This window comes from Bos indicus, chromosome 16 (assembly GCF_029378745.1).
Source record: "Bos indicus isolate NIAB-ARS_2022 breed Sahiwal x Tharparkar chromosome 16, NIAB-ARS_B.indTharparkar_mat_pri_1.0, whole genome shotgun sequence".
Lineage (NCBI taxonomy): Eukaryota > Metazoa > Chordata > Mammalia > Artiodactyla > Bovidae > Bos > Bos indicus.
In genome coordinates, this window is record NC_091775.1 from 24,475,785 (window position 1) to 24,494,336 (window position 18,552).

Below are 18,552 nucleotides of genomic sequence, written 5' to 3' on the forward strand. Positions count from 1 at the left end.
TAGAAAGCCAAACCCACTGTTTTATCAGAGTAGAATTCAGGGTGAGAAAAATTACCAAAGGGAACAGGGAGTTTGCATTGTTAAAGGTATCCTTCATATTAATAAAGATACTTTATTTTTAAAAATTTTAAAATTAAATAACCCATGACCACAGTCTCATTGCTCAAACAGAAAAAAACTGAAAGACTCCACAGCCATCTGCTCAGGCCTTTGCTTTTTTCCCCCTAGTTTCATATGCTTTATTTTCTTTTCAGTTTTTTAAATTGAAGGAAGATTCATTAAGTTCTATAGTGCTTTACAATTTTCAAAAATTTCATGCAGAGTTTCTTATAATCCCATAATAACATTTTTCGCTCTACTGCTATATTGCCCCCCATCACTAGTTTTTCTATATTTATGTCTGCTTTTCTGTTTTATTGACTAGTTTGTTGTATATTTTAGATTCTATATATAAATGATATCACACAATATTTGTCCTTCTCTGACATTTCACTTAGTATAATGACCCCCAAGTTCATCCTTGTTGCTGCAAATGGCAAAATGTCATTCTTTTTTAAGGCTGAGTAATATTCCATCATGTGGCAGGAGAAATATCAATAACCTCAGATATGTAGATGACACCATCCTTATGGCAGAAACCATAAGAGGAACCGAAGAGCCTCTTTTTTTTTTTTTGAAGAGCCTCTTGATGAAAGTGAAAGAGGAGAGTGAAAAAGCTGGCTTAAAACTCAACATTCAAAAAACCAGGATCATGGCCCCGGGTTCCATCACTTCATGGCAAGTAGATGGGGAAACAGCGGAAATAGTGAGATTTTATTTTCTTGGTTTCCAAAATCACTGCAGATGGTGACTGCAGCCATGAAATTAAAAGATGCTTGCTTGGAAGAAAAGCTATGACCAACCTAGACAGCATATTGTAAGGCAGAGACATTACTTTGCCAACAAAGGTCCATCTAGTCAAGGCTATGGTTTTTCCAGTAGTCATGTATGGATGTGAGAGTTGGACCATAAAGAAAGCTGAGCAGCGAAGACTTACTTGATGCTTTTGATCTGTGGCGTTGGAGAAGACTCTTGAGAGTCCCTTGGACTGCAAGGAGATCCAACCAGTCAATCCTAAAGGAAATCAGTCCTGAATATTCATTGGAAGGACTGATGCTGAAGCTGAAGCTCCAATCCTTTGGCCACCTGATGCGAAGAACTGACTCATTGGAAAAGACCCTGATGTTAACATTGATTGAAGGCAGGATCATTGAAGGCGGGAGAAGGGATGACAAGAGGCTGAGACGGTTGGATGGCATCACTGACTGGATGGACATGAGTTTGAGCAATTTCTGGGAGTTGGTGATGGACAGGGAAGCCTGGCGTGCTGCAGTTTCCATGGAGTCGCAGAGTCTGATATGACTGAGCGACTGAACTGAATTGGCAAATTGCAGTCCAAATGGATAGAGATACGCTGTATGTGTAAATTACATAGCAATTTTCTAAGACCTGGAATGAAGAGAAAGAATGTTAAATATTACATTTATAATTTTATATTAATTACATGTTGAAGTGGTAATGTTGGTTATACTGAATTAAATAAAGTAAACTTTAAAAGGAACGCGCCGTGATTGAAACGTGAGCTTGTGGCGCGGGCCACACCTCTTCCCGCCCTCGTAGTCGGGAAAGCTGCCGCCAAGATCCGGATGTGGATCGCTCCCCGGGCCGCGTTGCGCTCCCCGCCTCTTCCCCGCCCCGCGCGCGTGCGCACTCCCGTAAGGCTCGCCTCCGTACTCTAGGCTCCCTGTTCCCACAAAGCCCGGCCGGAGCCCAGGCCCCGGCGCCCTCCCGGACGCTGGGGTTGGCCTGGCCCGCCATGCGTTGGGGGCTGCGCCCTCGCGGTCCGGGGGCAGCGGCCCTGGCCGCGGCCTGGAATTTGTGGGTGCCACCCCGCCTTCCTTGTCGACCTCTCTGGCGAGGGACAACTGGGAGCCTTTTGGTGCGGTCAGTCACCGGGGCCAGTAACCAGCCGCAGAACTCGAGTAATGGCAGCTATCGGGACACGGTGTTGCTGCCGCAGACCAGCTTCCCCATGAAGCTGCTGGGCCGCCAGCAGCCCGACACGGAGCTGGAGATCCAGCAGGTACGGGCGGGCCTGTGCTCCGCGGGGGCCGGGAGCGGGGCCTCGGGAGGGGTCACGGGCCCTCCCTCGAGCCACGCCTGGGCCACCCACATCCAGGGCAGGGCAAGGCAGGCCCGGCCGCAGGCTCCAGGCCCTCTTGGGCCAGAGGTGTTGCGATCAGACCAGTGGGAATCATGCACTTCCCACAGGTTGTTCTGGGTGAAAACACAGGTGCAGAAACCTCTAGACAAGTCCACTAGAGGTGGCGGGTTCCAGACCGGAGTGCTAAGCCGGGTCTCCTGCATTGTAGGCAGAGCCACCCACCTACCGTCTGAGCCACCAGGCAAGTCCAGCGGTCAAACAGCTATGCTCAGATAGCATGGATGGAATACAAATGCCAGTTTTAGCTTATACAAAACTAGTCGAATTTGGGCTCTTGTCCAGTGATTTTGTTTAAAGTAAATTAACATGTACACATATAAATAATGCGATCCTGAGAAGAAGTTGAAGTTCACTTTTATGGTATCAATAGGTCCTTAGTTGGAAGGTGGCTTGTTTGAAGGGTCAGGTAGCTGTGGTTACTTCATCTCAGTCCTCTTCCTCACCTGTGCTTCTGTCTCCTGTATTAAACTGAACTTTCTAAGGCCAGAAATTCACTTGTTAGTTTGTGTAATTCTAGGGTCTTTAAAAATCCCTGATATTTTGGATATATGGGATTCATGGGGTCGGAAAGAGTCGGACACTACTGAGCGACTGAACTGAACTGAACTGAAATATGCTTAGCTTAAATATTCTTATGACAGCTCTCAGAGTTCTAGACTCATAAGCCTGTTTTGGCCATCTAGTTTTTTAAGTGTTCCATCCAGTACCTTCTGTATTTCTGAAATTGTGACAGTTTCAGATACCTTCTTGTATAATCTTCACACCAGCTTGGTGGGTTGAATATTATTAATTTTTTTTTTTTTTCAAATGAGGGAATAGGCCTACAAAGGCAAAGTGACTTGGCCATCGTCACACAGAAGATGAGGGAAGGGGAGTGGGACTGCAATCAGTGTTTTTCCAGACTGAGAGTAGCAAGTGTTGAGGCCAGAGCATAACAGGAATAAGATATGAGAGAAAGTGTGTGTGTGTGTGTGTGTGTGTGTGTGTGTGTGTGTGTGTGTGTGTGTGGTGGGGAATCTACAAGTCCTTCAACATGGAGTGGAGGGGGATGGAGTTCTGAGACAATGACCAAGAATTCTGTGGTACTAAACCTTTGTAGGGCTTCCCAGATGGTGCAGGGGTGAAGAATTGCTTGCCAGTGCAGGAGACACACGTTCAATCCCTGGGTTGGGAATATCCCCTCGAGGAGGGCATGGCAACGCACTGCAGTATTCTTGGCTAGACAGTCCCATGGACAGAGGAGCCTGGCAGGCTACACCCCATGGGGTTGCAAAGAGTCCGACATGACTGAGAGACTAAGCACAAACCTTTTAGGGTGCTGTACACCTTCATACAGAGCTTAGACTTTAAACTGAAGTCTGCAGGGTAACTGTTGAAAAGTTTTAAAAGATAAGTACTCAGATGTGTATTTTATTTATTTTTTATGTTATTAGAAGGAGTGAAGTTTTTTTTCAATAAAACATTCTTAAACTTATTTTCTAATTGGAAGATGTGCATTTTAGAAAACTCACCTTGTGTTTTAGAGTTGAAGATATTGGAATGTGATAGGAAATAAACTGGTGCTGAGTGTTATTTATGGCAAGATTAAAGTGTATGTGTTTATGTGATGTGCAGACATTGTTGTTCTTTTTAAACAGAAATGTGGATTTTCAGAACTTTATTCTTGGCAAAGAGAAAGAAAAGTGAAGGCTGAATTTTGTCTTCATGATGGACCTCCTTATGCAAATGGTGACCCTCATGTTGGACATGCTTTAAATAAGGTAATTTATAATTTTGGTTATAAGATGTGGGGGAAAATCTTTATTTAAATACACTTTGGAAAAGAGTATATTCTAACATTACAGCAATTATGTAAATTTGCATTGACATAAACTAAAATGTCTTAATAGAAAGCAGCAATGAACAGTTTTAGTACCGTGTGAAAAATAACATCACTGGTATTTGCTTTGAACTTATTTTATGTTAATAAGTATCATATTATTCAATAAATAATTAATGAGCATCTGTTATGTGCCAGATATTGTCTAGACTCTGGGGATAACAGTGAACAAAATAAGGATAGGTCCTGTTTTCATGGAGCTTGTGATCTAAACAGGAAGGCACAGAAGGATAAGTAAAATGTTTAATATGGTAGGTAGTTACTAGAGACTGAATATTTGTCTCCCTCCCCTTGCAAATCATATATTGAAACCTAATCTCTAATGGTGTGTGGAGGTGGGGCCTTGGAGAGATGATTAGGTCAGAGAGCTCCCTTGTCCCTGTATGCTATGTGAGGTTACAGTGGGGAAAATGGGGGTCTATGAACCAGAAAGTGGCCCTTACCAGATACTGAATTTGCCAGCCCCTTGATCTTGGACTTCACAGCCTGTAGAATAGTGAGAAAGACATTTCTCCTATTTATGCCACCCCATTTATGCTAATTCTCAGACACTCTGCTGATGTCCAAGAATTGCTTGGTTGTATGTGTGGGAACCCCCCCTGCCTCCCACCACACACACAATCACACATACAGACAGACGTATACACACACATAGAAATTCTTCTCAACCCAAACTGACTAAAAGATAGTAATAATAAGTACTTTAGAAGAAAATATAAGAAAGGGAAAACTAATAGGGCAGGTCAGTTGGGCAAAGTGCAGTTTTACTGAATTGATCTGGGATGCCCCCTTCACTGAAAAGATGACATTCCTGTAAGGTCCTCAAGGAAGCAGGGGGGTAAGCTGTGGGGTATTTGGGGTAAGTATAGCTAAGTGAAAGAGGAGAGTGAAAAAGCTGGCTTAAAACTCAACGTTCAAAAAAACTAAGATCGTGGCATCAGGTCCCATCACTTCATGGCAAATAGAAGGGGAAAAAATGGAAATAGTGGCAGACTTGATTATCTTGGGCTCCAAAATCACTGTGGATGGTGACTGCAGCCATGAAATCAAAAGATGCTTGCTCCTTGGAAGAAAAGCTATGATCAGCATATTAAAAATCAGAGACATCAATTTGCTGATAAAGGCCCATATAGTCAAAGGTATAGTTTTTCCAGTAGTCATGTGCAGATGTGAGCGCCGAAGAATTAATGCTTTCGAGTTGTGTTGCTGTAGAAAACTCTTGAGAGACCCTTGGACAGCAAGGAGATCAAGCCATTTAATCCTAAGGGAAATCAATGCTGAATATTAACTGAAGGACAGGTGCTGAAGCTGAAACCTCAATACTTTGGCCATGATGTGACAAGCCGACTCATTGGAAAAGACACTGATGCTGGGAAAGATTGAGGGTAGGAAGAGAAGGGGCAACAGAAGATGAGATGGTTGGATGGCATCACTGAATCAGACGGAGCAAACTCCGTGAGAAAGACAAGTGAAAGACAAGGAAGCCTGGTGTGCTGCAGTCCGTGCGGTTGCAAAGAGTCGGACACAGCTTCATGACTGAACAATAGCAATAGCTAAGTGCTTCCCATGTGGTTCAAGTGGTGAAAAAATCTGCCTGCCAATTCAGGAGACACAGCAGACACAGGTTAGAGCCCTGGGTCGGGAAGATCCCTGGAGTAAGAAATGACAACCCACTGCATCTGTGTGTGTACTGAGCATACACACACAGTGCCAAGTACAAAGGCTTGAGGTGAATTTTCTTGGTGTGTTTGAGGAGGATAAAATGAGGTTTTGGTATCAGGGTGATGCTGGCCTTCCAGAATGAAGGCTTCCTGCCCTCATCACTATTTTGGTTTCTATTGCTATAATTTTTTTTTTTTTGCCAATTGCAAAATTTCAGAAGGTTGAAGCATAACAAATTCTTCTATGTCTGGCTTCTTTTACTTGTGCAGTGTTTGATATTCATACATGCTGTTATGATGTCAATAGTTGATTCCTTTTTAGTTGTCAATAATTGTAGAGAAGCATTCCATTGAGAGAGTGTACCACAATTTATTTACTATTTTTTTCAGTCCTTTATTTTTATGTGTACTTTAATGGAAAGTTTGGAGAGGACATGACCTTGGACATCTGTCTGTATTTTCACCACCAGAAATCTGGTCATTGAACAAGTCAGTGTTGCTATTAGAGCAGAATTATATTATAATATGTATTACATATTGTATTAGACCTTCCATGGCGGCTCAGACAGTAAAAAGTCTGCCTGCAATGCAGGAGACCTGTGTTCGATCCCTGGGTTGGGAGGATCCCCTGGAGGAGGGCATGGCAACCCACTCCAGTATTCTTGCCTGGAGAATCCCCATGGACAGGGGAGCCTGGTGGGCTATAGTCCACAGGGTCCCTGAGAGTCAGACACGACTGAACGACCAACACTTTCTTTAACTTTCTTTCATTGTATTAGACCATTTAATTGTATTGAAAACTTCTAAAACTTTTGAGATGTTACACATATTGCACATTCCTTGGTATAAAGTTTGTTTGCTTCCACGGAGGCCAAATCATGCTGCTTGATAGCTCATTTTCAAATTATTAGGCATATTACATCAGATGGTAAAAAAAGCATTTATTTCTTTTCATGGATAGAACTGAAGTGCTTTTTTTTTTTTAAGTGCACACTATTTGAAAGCAATTTCTTTCAAATTTTGTTTTAGTTAGAGTTTATATTTGAAGTAATTATAGATTCAAGTGCATTCGTTAAGAAAAAAATAGAGAGGATTCCGTATACATTTTACCCAATTTCTCCAGTGGTAAAATCCTGCAAAACTGCAGTATTATATCATAACCAGAATGTTACATTGATACATTCAAGATACCGAACATTTCCATCAAGAATCCCTCATGATGCTCTTTTATAGCTATATTTATTTCCCTCTTTTCCCACCATCTCCTTAACTGTTCTCTACATCTATATTTTTGTCATTTCAAGAATGCTATATAAATGTAATCATACAGTTTTGGGGGGTTAACTTTTTTCACTCAGTGGTATATATTGTATATTTACATCTCAATTTGGACTAGCCAGTTTTGATGCTTATTACTGCTGGTGGCTAGTAAGGACTGTATGAGATATCACAGTCTAGAGCATATGTGTATGCTTTCCTTTATTCAGTTAAGTACTTGTAGAATAGGGTGTATATGCTTAGTCGTGTTCGATTCTTGTGACCCTGTAGACTGTAGCCCGCCAGAGTCTTCTGTCTATGAGATGCTCCAGGCAAGAATCCTGGAGTGGGTTGCCACTTCCTTCTCCAGGGGATCTTCCCGACCCAGGAATCGAACCCAGGTCTCCTGCATTGCAGGCAGATTCTTTACCGACTGAGCTACGAATAGTGGCAGTCACCATTCTAAATGCTGGAAGTTTACAGATGAAGACAGATGGGAGCTCTGATTTCAAAGAGTTTGTATTTTCCAGGAAGGGACAGATAAATAAGTAAAACAACTTCAAATAGGGATAAATAGAAAGGATGTTATTTATATTGATTGATGTAAGTAATATACATAACAAAGAGTATACAAATCTTAAGTATGTATCAGTAGATGAATGTTTTTGTTATATGACTACCCCCAGATTGCAAGGCCCCCTGCCCTTTGGTAAGAAGTCTAAAGGAGTTTTACATAGAAGTTGTGAGAGGAATGTGTATTATCTTTTCTACTTTTGAGAGACATGGAAGGGAAGATATATTTTTCTGGACTACTGCATTATTTAATTTTGGGAAGAAGGAATTGAGCCTGGAGCCAAGTCTGTCCTTTGCCTTTGAGCCTCCATTTTTCAGTGGGTATATATATTTTTTCAAATTTGCTGCCCGGCAACCCACTGCAGTACTCTTGCCTGGAAAATCCGATGGATGGAGGGGCCTGGTAGGCTGCAGTCCATGGGGTCGCTAGGAGTCGGATAGGATTGATCGACTTCACTTTCACTTTTCACTTTCATGCATTGGAGAAGGAAATGGCAACCCACTCCAGTGTTCTTGCCTGGAGAGTCCCAGGGCCGGGGAGCCTGGTGGGCTGCCGTCTATGGGGTCGCACAGAGTCGGATACAACTGAAGCGACTTAGCAGCAGCAGTATCTTAAGATGAGCTAGTAAACAGTTACAGAACTTTACTAAGAGATCTACTGTGTTATTTAGGGTTTTAGTAGTAACAGAGTTAAGCATAATATTTCATACTCTAAGGGCATTATAAATTCTGCCTTGATTCTGTAATATTTATGAGCTAAATATACATAATATTATATATAATATTGGATTATTCACATAAATAATTTTCTTCCATGAGAGTAAAGCAAATTATAATTTTTTACTCTAATTTTTAGGAAGTTCAGATTATTTCTTAAAGTGGTAGTGTGGATTGCTTATTTGCATACTCCAACTTAAAAAAAAATTAGTAATCTTGGATATAATGTTTTTCACTTTGAAATCTTTTGTAATTTGATTTCTTCCTGGGGGAGTTAATGACATTTTAAAAATCAGATATTTGTTATGCTTGTATTTATGTAGAACATAAGTTGATTTAATAGGTAATTCTATATAAATCCTTTAAAGTTGGATTTTATTAGTGTTTTAAAATGATACTAAGAGAACATAAGTTGTAGGCCACATGCTTTTTGTATGAATGATGATTATCATTTCATCTTTGCAGATTTTGAAAGACATAGCCAATCGATACCATATGATGAGGGGTTCCAAAATACATTTTGTTCCAGGCTGGGATTGTCATGGGTTACCCATTGAAATCAAAGTATTATCAGAACTTGGTGGAAAAGCTCAGAATCTTTCAGCTATGGAAATTAGAGAGAAAGGTAAGTAATCTCTATTTCTGTTTCAAAATGTTATTTGTAAACCATAGTTCCTTGGAAAAGTCAGGACTTTATCAAAGACACTTGTTGCTTTTTGTTTTTTGCTATTGTTTTTTCACTTATAATGAGATCAGTTGGAAACCACTGTGTCACAGAAGATTCAGATTTTGTGTAATTGACTTTTGTGAGAACTTTGAAATTATTATTTTTGTTATTGTTTTTATGTACTTTCTTGGCTAGAACCTGTTGACCTATACCTAAACCAAAAGTAAATTTTAAATTAAAATTTATTTAGAAGTCTCTTTTTCGGTCCTTTCCTTCAATAGAGTGAGTCAAGGAGGACTCGTCTGATCTTATCTGTTAAACTATTGTATAATTGGATATGATTTTGAAGATCTCATACTTCTTGTGAAACAGTATGATTGGTTACACTAATTAATTGTGTGTGTGTGTATGTAATGAAATAATTATTCTCTGACGTTTTCTTAAATTATGAAGTAAGAGTAACTTTTCCAGTTTGTTTTTTTTAAATGTAAGATCATTTTATGATCTCTGAATAATGGAAGAGACAAATTTTTATAATTTTTGTATATTTTTTTATAATTTTTAAAAATTTTGAAATTTTAGTTAATTTTAGAATTTGTTGTAAGTTATCTGCTGAATACTTTTAACTTTGAGGATAACTTTACTTTTAAACATTTTTATAGTCTAAATTTTGTGTAATACCTGCATTTAGAGAGATACATGCTAAGCTGTATTCAAGAATTTTAACTCATTTTCAAATTGTGTGTGATGCTTTCATTTAGAGATATACATGCTAAACTGTGTTCAAGAATTTTAACTCATTTTCAAAAGGCTTTTTGTTTATTGATTTTAGCTAGATCATTCGCCAAAGCGGCAATTGAGAAACAGAAATTGTCATTTATTCGCTGGGGAATAATGGCAGATTGGAATAATTGCTACTATACTTTTGATGGGAGATACGAGGCCAAGCAGTTGAGAATTTTCTACCAAATGTATGATAAGGTAATAAAGTTTTTTTTTTCCCTTTGAGTATGTTGAATTACCTGTTACAGAATTCCAGCTTTCATATATCTTTGTCTTTTATAGGGCTTGATTTATCGATCTTACAAACCTGTGTTTTGGTCTCCTTCATCAAGGTATTTATGTGTTTTGGGTAGCTAAAGTGGAGAATTTTGTGGGACTTCCAAATATTTATGTTTAATGTTTTTAAACCTTAGGACTGCATTGGCTGAAGCAGAACTTGAATATAATCCGGAGCACATCAGTCGCTCAGTGTATGTAAAATTCCCTCTCCTGAAACCTTCTCCTAAGTTGGCATCTCTTCTAGGTAAGATTTATCCGTTGTTTGAGTTTATTAAACTTAAGGAATTAAAACATTTGATTTGCTAGCATATTTGAAATTTTATTTTCACAGATGGTTCATCTCCTGTTAGTTTTTTAGTCTGGACCACACAGCCTTGGACAATTCCAGCCAATCAAGCTGTTTGTTACATGCCAGAATCAAAGTAGGTATATTACAGCAATCTTTGTTTTGTCCACAAATAGGATCAGTTCCATTTTTTAGCATTATTTTGATCTTATTGCATCCTCATTATCCTCTTAAAATTAGTGAATTATCACTTAGTTTTTATGTTCATATAGATTTTATTAAGCTTTAGAGAATACTACTTAAGACCTTATTTTCCAGCTTCTTTGGAAAAGAAAACAGAAATGTAAGGAATGAAGTCCTTTGAAAATAGTACTTTTTTTTAATCTTAGTTAGTTTTTCTGAAGTGATTCGAAACGTTTAAAATGTTATCTGTGGTTTTTCCTTTTTCATTGTTAGCAGCTTACTCCTCAATTTTATTTTAGGTATGCTGTTGTGAAGTGTTCCTCATCTGGAGACTTGTACATTCTAGGTGCAGATAAAGTAACATCTGTTGCTTCTACTTTGGGAACAACATTTGAAGTTATTTCAACATTTTCAGGTGAGGATTTACAGATACTCTGACAGTCAAAGTCATTAGAATACTGGGTTGATCTGCGTTCAGTACCTTGCTGAACATTGCTCATTGTGAATAAAACAAATATGGCTTCTGCCTTTCTAGAATATATTTTATATTGATCAAACTGAAGGAGAATATACATTAAACATGATAGGAGCATAGAAAATATGAACATTGACAAAGTCACAATAGTTGAAAAAAATATTTTTGACAAATATCCAGTGGAAAATTAGAAAAATGTCCTCTATACAATATAAAATGTGCAAATTTTCCTTTAAATTTTTATTCAAAAGTAAATTACTGAAAACTATTTTTATCTGATTTGATCAAAAGAGCTAGGAAGGAAATAAATCCCATTTATTTTGGGGTATATGATTTTAATAAGGAAACTGAATAAATTCTGAAAGTTATTTCCAAGATAGCATTTCTGTCAAAAGAATCCTTAGTAAGCTATAATTTGGGACTCCTAAAGTAGTGGCTGATTTTGAAATATAACTATGGAAATCTAAGGAAGTTTAAAATAACCTTTGATCTTTAGGGATGGTATATCTTTGAGTTTCTTATGGAAGAAAAAAGATCACAAGTTCAGTTCAGTTCAGTTCAGTTCAGTCGCTCAGTCATGTCCGACTCTGCAACCCCATGAATCGTAGCACGCCAGGCCTCCCTATCCATCACCAACTCCCAAAGTTCACTCAGGCCTCCCTATCCATCACCAACTCCCAGAGTTCACTCAGACTCACGTCCATCAAGTCAGTGATGCCATCCAGCCATCTCATCCTCTGTCGTCCCCTTCTCCTCCTGCCCCCAATCCCTCCCAGCATCAGAGTCTTTTCCAATGATTCAGCTCTTCGAATGAGGTGGCCAAAGTACTGGAGTTTCAGCTTTAGCATCATTCCTTCCAAAGAACACCCAGGGCTGATCTCCTTCAGAATGGACTGGTTGGATCTCCTTGCAGTCCAAGGGACTCTCAAGAGTCTTCTCCAACACCACAGTTCAAAAGCATCAATTCTTTGGCGCTCAGCCTTCTTCACAGTCCAACTCTCACATCCATACATGACCACAGGAAAAACCAAAAATGGAAAGATTGTCCAGCTGAATAGAGAAGACCTCAAAATGTATCAGTTCAGATATAAGCCAGTTAGAGGTTTAAACAATCTTAACAAAAATCAAAAAGTTTTTAATGTCAAAGGCATAAAAGAAGCTGCAGAATGTTTAGTATTTAATACCATTTGTATCTTATTGGTACATTCGGTAAGTTAGAGGATCTGGTATATTCTTAAGTCCATACCCTTCACTCACCTCTTTTTTTAAAAAAATTGATATATATAGCATTGTATTAGTTTAGACATTTGGTATAATGATTTAATATTTGTATGCATTGTGAGATGATCATCATAATAAATCTAGTTAACATCATCATCACACATAGTTACAAAGTTTTTTTCCTTGTCATGAGAACTTTTAAGGTCTATTCTCTTCAGTTCAGTCACTCAGTCATGTCCGACTCTTTGCGACCCCATAGACTGCAGCACGCCAGGCTTTCCTGTCCATCACTGACTCCCAGAGTTTACTCAAACTCAAACTCAAACTCAATACTCAAACTCGAGTCAGTGATGCCATCCAACATCTCATCTTCTGTCGTCCCCTTCCCCTGCCTTTAATCTTTCCCAGCATCAGGGTCTTTTTAGATGAGTCAGTTCTTCGCATCAGGTGGCCTAAGTATTGGAGTTTCAGCTTTGCAGCAGCCCTTCCAATGAATATTCAGGACTGATTTCTTTAGGATGGACTAGTTGGATCTCCTTGCAGTCCAAGGGACTCTCAAGAATCTTCTCCAACACCACAGTTCAAAAGCATCAATTCTTTGGTGCTCAGCTTTCTTTGTAGTCCAACTTTCATATCCATACATGACTATTGGAAAAACCATAGCTTTGACTAGACGGGTCTTGTTGGCAAAGTAATTTCTTGCTTTCTAATATGTTGTCTAGGTTGGTCATAACTTTTCTTCCAAGGAGCAAGCACCTTTTCATTTCATGGCTGCAGTCACCACCTGCAGTGATTTTGGAGCCCCCCAAAATAAAGTCTATCACTGTTAACTTTGTTTCTCCATCTATTTGCCATGAAGTGATGGGACCAGGTGCCATGATCTTAGTTTTCTGAATGTTGAGTTTTAAGCCACTTTTTTGACTCTCCTCTTTACTTTCATCAAGAGGCTTTTTAAGAGGTTCTGTTCTCTTAGCAGCTTTCAAATATACAATATAGTATTATTAATTACAGCCCACCTCTTTTTTAAGTGCAGAAGATAGTAATAGACTTCATTGACATTTTAGATGTTGTTACAGAAGTTGAATGGCATGCTCAAAAGGTTTGTAAAAGTATAAGGTTAAATTTAAAGATCCTTTTTCTAGACTGCTTAACTGTTTCAAATTATCACTTTGTAGAGAATTGATGGATTGCCATTTTGATCCACCATGTTTCAGAGCAATTTGTATACTTTTCATTTCTGGCTGAATAATCTAAGAACAGCTGGCTTTCTATTTACTAAAGTAGTAGGAATGGTAACAGCTGAAATGGAACATTTTTGGGGGGATAGATTTTCTTTCCAGAAAGAAATGTCAATTGTTTCTCAATCATCTGGGGATCTTTGTTGGGAGGTGAGGAAGAGTATTAAGTATTATAAGCACTAAGTATTGGGGCTAAAGGAAAGTTCATAAAGTTTACTTTGCTCCAAAGCTGTGGTTTCCATACTAAAAATGCATAAAGAGTACAGCACAAGGTTGTAGAGACTGGTGTTACTTGTCAATCTGATTTCTAGAAAAGGAATCAAAACACAAACTAAAGAGTTGATTTCTCTAAAAATCAGTGCTGACCTTTTCTCTCTTAACAGCATTAAAATTTGCATGGAAAAGAATGCATCCTAAAGTAATTTTCCTAGTAATTCAGGTATTTCCTGGTTATAAAATGCCAAGTCATCCAAGTGAGACTGCAAGGAAGGCTTGTGATTTTCTTCAGAAAAGGGAATTTTGTCAGGATTTTATAAGAAAATGTCAGTTTTTCTCACACCTCTTACCCATTGTGCTGTTTTAAGCAAAATGAAATCAGCAAAAGAGCTGTCTTTTCTATGAAATGTCCAAAGTTAAAAGATTTGTGTTCTTCTGTTGATATGTCTAGGCAGTATAGTTTTTATTGCTCTATGGCTAGAAAAAAGGATCATAGAAGTGGAGAAATTTATAAAGGCAGTTTTTTTTGTTGTTAAATATCATTTAGTTTGGAAAGATGAAGAATGATTTGTGGGGAATATCTGAGGCATAAGGGGGCCATTTACCATTCTTGAGTTATTAATGCTAAGGACTAGATAGAATAAACAGACCTATTTAGTATGTTGGGTAAGTGGATGGGTAGAACCAGTGAATCATTTTAAAGCTTGAAACCGTTTATTTTTAGAATGTATGAAAGAAAGATTAGTTTGTGGAGCTCAACTCAAGAGGCAGTAAAGTTGGGAAACAGCAATGGTGTAGAGGGCTTCCCTGGTGCCTCAGTGGTAAAGAATCCACCTGCAGTGCAGGAGATGCAGGTTTAATCCCTGGATCAGGAAGATCCCCTGGAGAAGAAAATGGCAACCCACTCCAGTATTCTTGCCTGGGAAATACCATGGACAGAGGATCCTGGAAAGCTATAGTCCATGGGTTTATAAAGAGTCAGATATGACTTAGTGATTACGTGATAACAACGACGACAGAAAACTTCATAGATGATGGGTATGGTATATTGTTAAAGGGAGCTAGAGTTATGTACAATATTAGAGTCAGACTTGCCTTTGAACTTGAATGCAGTCATTTGTTAGCCATGTTATCTCAGACAAATTGCCTATATTTTCTTGTTTTCTGATTTGTAAATTGGAGATAATGTTAGCTGTTTTGTACTATTATGAAGGTGAGGTCAGAGTTTATGTTGAGTCCAGTGTACGGTGGGTACCCAGTAAATGTCAGGTATTATTTATCAGATCTTACCTTTTCAGGGTAACATTATGAAAAGCAACAGCAATGAGTTCCCATAGAGATAGTATTAGAACCTGCTGGTCGTTGACCCATTGATCTAGAATTTTTTTGTCCTCTGTCTAAAAGGCACATAACTGTACATAAATTAGAGAAATGTTCTTGAGTTCATTTGATTATCTATTTAATTTAATAATTACCAATACTTTAAAGCATTTACAGTGCAGCAAGTATTGTGATGTGTTACCCAAAATGCTTAACATGCATCAACCAGTTTATCCTCACAGCAGACCTGTGAGATACAAACTGTAATTACTTACAGTTTATAGATTCCTGAAAGTCGCAGAACAAGTAAAAGGGAAAGCCAGAATTTGAGCCCAGCCTTGTCTCAGATTTTGCTCTTCTCAGCCTGATATCTGTTGCTTTCCTTGAAGAGATAGAAGAATCGCCATATAAAATAACTCTCAATCGTGCTTTTCTTTCCCCACAGGTGTGGACTTGGAAAATGGTTCTTGTGCTCATCCTTTAATTTCCGAGAGGGAGTCTCCTCTTTTACCTGCCAATCATGTGACCATGACAAAAGGCACCGGGCTGGTTCACACAGCCCCGGCTCATGGTATGGAAGATTACAGTGTAGCTGCTCAACACAACTTGTCCACGGTACTGCTCCTCCTTTTTCCTTTTTAATAATTGCTTTTGTAGAATGGAAGTGATAAACCCTAACATCTTTACTTTTTGATAATAAATGATAATTTTTGTCTTTATAGTTAAGTTGTGAAATGCTTTTGTGCAATAAACCTCATTAGCTCATACTAACTAAGAATCATTTCCTAGAATCAGCACAGAATTGGCACAGAGTTGAAATTGAAGAATACATAGTAAATAGGGGCATTTTTTTTCCAAGTACTAAGTCACGTAGACAAATTACTTTCAAGCCCTGAAAAATGGTGAGTGGGTTTTGCTTATGTGAATGTGTGCTTAAGTCGCTTAGTCATGTTCAACTCTTTGCAACCCTGGGGACTGTAGCCCACCAGGCTCCTCTGTCCATGGGATTTCGAAGGCAAGAATACTGGAGTGGGTTGCCATTTCCTGCTCCAGGGGATCCTCCCTGACCCAGGGATCAAACCCGCATCTCCTGTGTCCCTTGGATTTGCAGGTGGATGCTTTACCACTGAGCCACCTGGGATACTGGATAGTTCCAAAGAGCCATTTTTTTCAGACTAAACCATCCTCTCAAAATTTATTTTACACATGAGTTACTTAGCAAGTTTTTCTATTTAGTTAAAGACAAGTCTCAAAGTCATCACAGTGTATATACACGGCCACAGATCTGTAAGTTAACAGAAGTTTTTAGTATATCTTGTTACTTTTTATTATTAAATTTTAGGTATGTGCTTTAGTAATACAGTTTGCCTTTTTGGTGATTTAAGTGTTTAAATTCACAAATTCTGATTGACTAAGAAGTGATACCTAAATTTCAGTACAGTGAAAGACTAGACTATAATGAGATGTTTTATACATTATATATTGTTTTGCCAGATATTGTCATAAGATAGAAAGTCTTGATGCTTTATTTTAATTGTTCAGAACGACTCTTTGTAGGATTGTTTAGTGAATGAAGATGGAGTTTTCACAGATGCTGCAGGTCCTGAACTTCAAAACAAAGCTGTTCTTAAAGAGGGAACAGATGCAGGTGAGTCCTGTGTATGTTGATATTGTATTTTTTTTTTTTCTTTTTTATGTTGATATTGTAAATATGCATTTTCTGAGAAGCAGCCAGCAGTAATCTTTGCTGACAGTTCTCTCAGTCTTGCACTTTCAACAGAAGCAAAAAGCGGAAATTGTATTTTATTTTGCCACGTGGTGTAACATGGAGTTTGGCACTTTTTCATCTTTCACTTTGAATTGCCCTACTTGTTTAATCACATCAGGGCCGTCAGCAGGGAGTGGTGTTACCTTAGAACAGCAGAGAGAGTCATTAGCAGTGTGAGTTTTGTGGAAGGATGAAGTCCACCTTGGAGCTGGATGTTGACTGAATCACTCACTCACTCCTCTAGTAACTCATATCACTGACCTACACTATGAACACCTTTCTTTGCCCACACCACGACTAAGGCCAATTAGATCTGGTGTATTAATTCTCCTAGGCTCTTGTCACAAACTACTATAAGTTTGGTGGCTTAGAACAACAGAAACTTATTCTCTCACAGTTCTGGAGGCGAGAAGTCTGAAGTCAAGGTGTCAGCCAGGCTCTGCTCCCTCTGAAAGCTCTGTGAAAAAGTCCTTCTTTGCCTCTGCCTAGCTTCTTTTGGCTCCGGTAATCCTGGGCTTTCCTTGGTTTATAGCTGTATCACTCCAGTCTGCCTCCATTGTCCCCTGTCATTTGCTCTGTGTGTCTCTCTCTGTGTATTCTTTCTTCTTCTTACAAGGACACCAGGCGTTGGAATTAGGGCCCACTCTAATCCAGTGTGGGTGGTTTAGTCGCTTAGCTGTGTCGGACTCTTTGTGACCCCATGGACTGTAGCTCTCCAGGCTCTTCTGTCCATGGGGTTTTCCAGGCAAGAATACTGGAGTGGGTTGCCATTTCCTTCTCCAGGGCATCTTCCTGACCCAGTGATTGAACTCACATCTCCTGTGTCTCCTGCATCACAGGCAGATTCTTTACCCACTGAGCTATCAGGGAGGTCCAGTGTGACCCCATCTTAGTTGCAGACTGCATCTGCTAAGTCACTTCAGTCGTGTCCAACTCTGTGAGACCTCATGGACTGCAGCCTACCAGGCTCCTCCATCCATGGGATATTCCAGGCAAGAGTCCTGGAGTGGGGTGCCATTGCCTTTTCCGAGACTGCATCTACAAAGGCCCTATTTCCAAATAAGGTCACAGTCACAGGTCGTAGGGGCAAGGACTTAGGGGACAAAATTCAAGCCAGTATACCTGGTTTCTTTGGATTACCTGGAGACCATTTGAAGATTCATAGTATGGGAGACTGTGACTCTGGATTTGAGATGTAGAGTTCTAGGTGTGTTCTGTCGTCTTTGAGAAGAGCCCATGGGAATGGCATACTTTGGAGTCTGCTTAAGGTTTTACAGTCTCTGCTTTTTTTGTCTGGAGATTCCCAGATTATGCCTTTGCTCCCTGGTAGATGGCTACTCTTCCTGTCACCTGTTGGCCCAGATTTCGTACTCCCTGGAAGTTTAGAGAGTTATTAGGGTTTTCATAGTACTTTTTCATTGTGTCTAATGTAAGTTGTTTTTTGTTTTTTAAGTTATAATGATGCTTCAGGCTGCAAAGAATTTGTTGAAAGAAGAAAAATTGGTACACAGCTATCCCTATGACTGGAGAACTAAGAAACCAGTAGTTATTCGTGCCAGCAAGCAGTGGTTTGTAAATATCACGGATATTAAGACTACAGCCAAGGTATAAAGGGCATCCTGCTGTAAGGGTTGGGTTTATCATTCCCTCATTCATCCCTTCCCCAGGATGAAAGGTTTATCTGTGAGGTTGGGGTAGGGTTTTGAGGGTAGAAGGAATTAAGGCTATTATTAATTGGTTTCATAAAATTGTGGAATTTTAGATCT

At 39.2% G+C, this 18,552-nt stretch overlaps 1 protein-coding gene across 1 annotated transcript in view; it reads left to right on the top strand.

Annotated features, from left to right (window-relative positions):
- Positions 1-1,759: 1,759 nt before the first annotated feature.
- The window catches only part of IARS2 (isoleucyl-tRNA synthetase 2, mitochondrial), a 44,111-nt gene continuing 27,318 nt past the window's right edge, over positions 1,760-18,552 (top strand). The window contains exons 1-11 of the mRNA XM_070767968.1: positions 1,760-2,122; positions 3,901-4,023; positions 8,816-8,975; positions 9,850-9,998; positions 10,083-10,132; positions 10,214-10,323; positions 10,411-10,501; positions 10,848-10,963; positions 15,464-15,633; positions 16,576-16,666; positions 18,240-18,391. Of these exons, the coding sequence (XP_070624069.1) occupies positions 1,856-2,122; positions 3,901-4,023; positions 8,816-8,975; positions 9,850-9,998; positions 10,083-10,132; positions 10,214-10,323; positions 10,411-10,501; positions 10,848-10,963; positions 15,464-15,633; positions 16,576-16,666; positions 18,240-18,391 (1,479 nt within the window). The 5' untranslated portion in view covers positions 1,760-1,855. The remainder of the gene's footprint in view (positions 2,123-3,900; positions 4,024-8,815; positions 8,976-9,849; positions 9,999-10,082; positions 10,133-10,213; positions 10,324-10,410; positions 10,502-10,847; positions 10,964-15,463; positions 15,634-16,575; positions 16,667-18,239; positions 18,392-18,552) is intronic.